This window comes from Coenobita brevimanus, chromosome 53, assembly GCF_032717465.1.
Source record: "Coenobita brevimanus isolate Jiangsu-jjx chromosome 53, ASM3271746v2, whole genome shotgun sequence".
Taxonomy (NCBI): Eukaryota; Metazoa; Arthropoda; class Malacostraca; order Decapoda; family Coenobitidae; genus Coenobita; species Coenobita brevimanus.
The window spans coordinates 35,753,411-35,754,889 of record NC_137006.1 but is presented as its reverse complement, the minus strand read 5'-3'; the positions used below and the strand labels follow the sequence as shown (position 1 = coordinate 35,754,889).

Here is a 1,479-nt window from a genome sequence, read left to right as displayed (position 1 = left end):
TCTTCCACCCCTTCCATCTGCTCTAGCTCATCCCTTCCCAATCTTTCTTCCACTATGCTCTTATACTCTGTCATTTTTTCACTATCTTGCAATTTCTCCACTCTTCTCACAGGAGCTGCTTCCTCCTGTCTTCCCCTTCGCCTCCTCAACCACTTTCTTTGCATCTTTACCTTGGCCATCACTAAGTGATGGTCCGAGACTCCATTCACCCACCCTCTCCACACTCTTGCATCCAACACTTGTCTTCTCATTCGCTCATCCACACACACGTAGTCTATCATTGCCTTTCGTTCAACAAGTTCACCATCCATCCTCCTCATTACTCTCCATGTATACCGGTGGATCATCTTATGACGAAAGTAGGTGTTGGCTATTGCCAACCCCTTACGAGCACAGATGTCCACCAAAGCACTACCATTCCCATCTACTTCAGCTGGCACACCCCACTGACCAACCACTCCATCCACTCGTACATTCCCAACTTTGCCATTCATGTCTCCAATCAACAGCACTCTCTCGCTCCTCTCAAACTTGTCCATACATGCTTCTACTCTCGCCCAAAACTCATCTTTCACTCTTGCCACTTGATCCTCTGTTGGAGCATACACACATACAATCGCCCATGCTTGTATACCTACTTTCATCCTCACCCATACAATCCTTGCACCCACTGTTCCATACTCTCTTATATTCTCCTTCCACTTCTTGCTTATCATCAGACATACTCCCTCTCTTGCCCTCTCATTCTCACTGACTCCCGCACATATACCTACACCATATTCCCATTCTCTCACTCTTTCACCTTTCCATTTAGTTTCAGTCAATCCACATATATCCACTTTGGATCCTCAAGCACCTGAACAATCTCTCTCTCTTTCACTTCATCATTCAATCCTCTCACATTCCATGTTCCCACCCTAAGAATGTCCTTTGTCCGTTCCTTAGTCGTCAATGTATGGTCCGTCTGGGTCCGAGGCGCTTTATTCGCTTTTTTAGTTAGTTCTTTTTACGGGGTGGGGCACTAACCCACCACCAACCCTTTTATTCGCCTCGTACGACAAGCAGGGATACTGGGGGAGTATTCTTGAAACCCCCCCTACCCCCAGGGGGGTGAAACAGAATTAATAGAGAAAAATATAACAAAGGCACAAAGAAAAGCTTTGGAGGCACTCTACATAACAAACAATAAAAATAATAACAAAAGAGTAGGTGACGTGAGGTGGTCTCACATAGCAGCACAGATGACAAGGTCAGAGAGGGAAAGGTAACGGACCAATCAATGATATGAAGACTTAGGATTAGCCAAGTGTGTGATCCAGCAGTCAGCCATACTCCGTGTATCCCTTGCCCTGCCAAGTTGTCATTATGCCCGAGCTCCACAAGAATAACAGCGTTTCTGCTTGTGTCCGCGACCTGTTAAGGGGGGCACCCAGCAGCAGAACTGAGCCGCCAGGAGCCGCCAAGATCATTGGAACTGTG

The 1,479-nt window shown here is 46.9% G+C and overlaps 1 protein-coding gene across 1 annotated transcript in view; it reads left to right on the top strand.

The window, feature by feature from the left end:
* Positions 1 to 1,365: 1,365 nt before the first annotated feature.
* Positions 1,366 to 1,479, top strand: part of LOC145400793 (Y-box-binding protein 2-like) — a 429-nt gene continuing 315 nt past the window's right edge. The window contains exon 1 of the mRNA XM_080273229.1: positions 1,366 to 1,479. This exon is cut by the window's right edge and continues 315 nt beyond it. Within this exon, the coding sequence (XP_080129355.1) occupies positions 1,366 to 1,479 (114 nt within the window).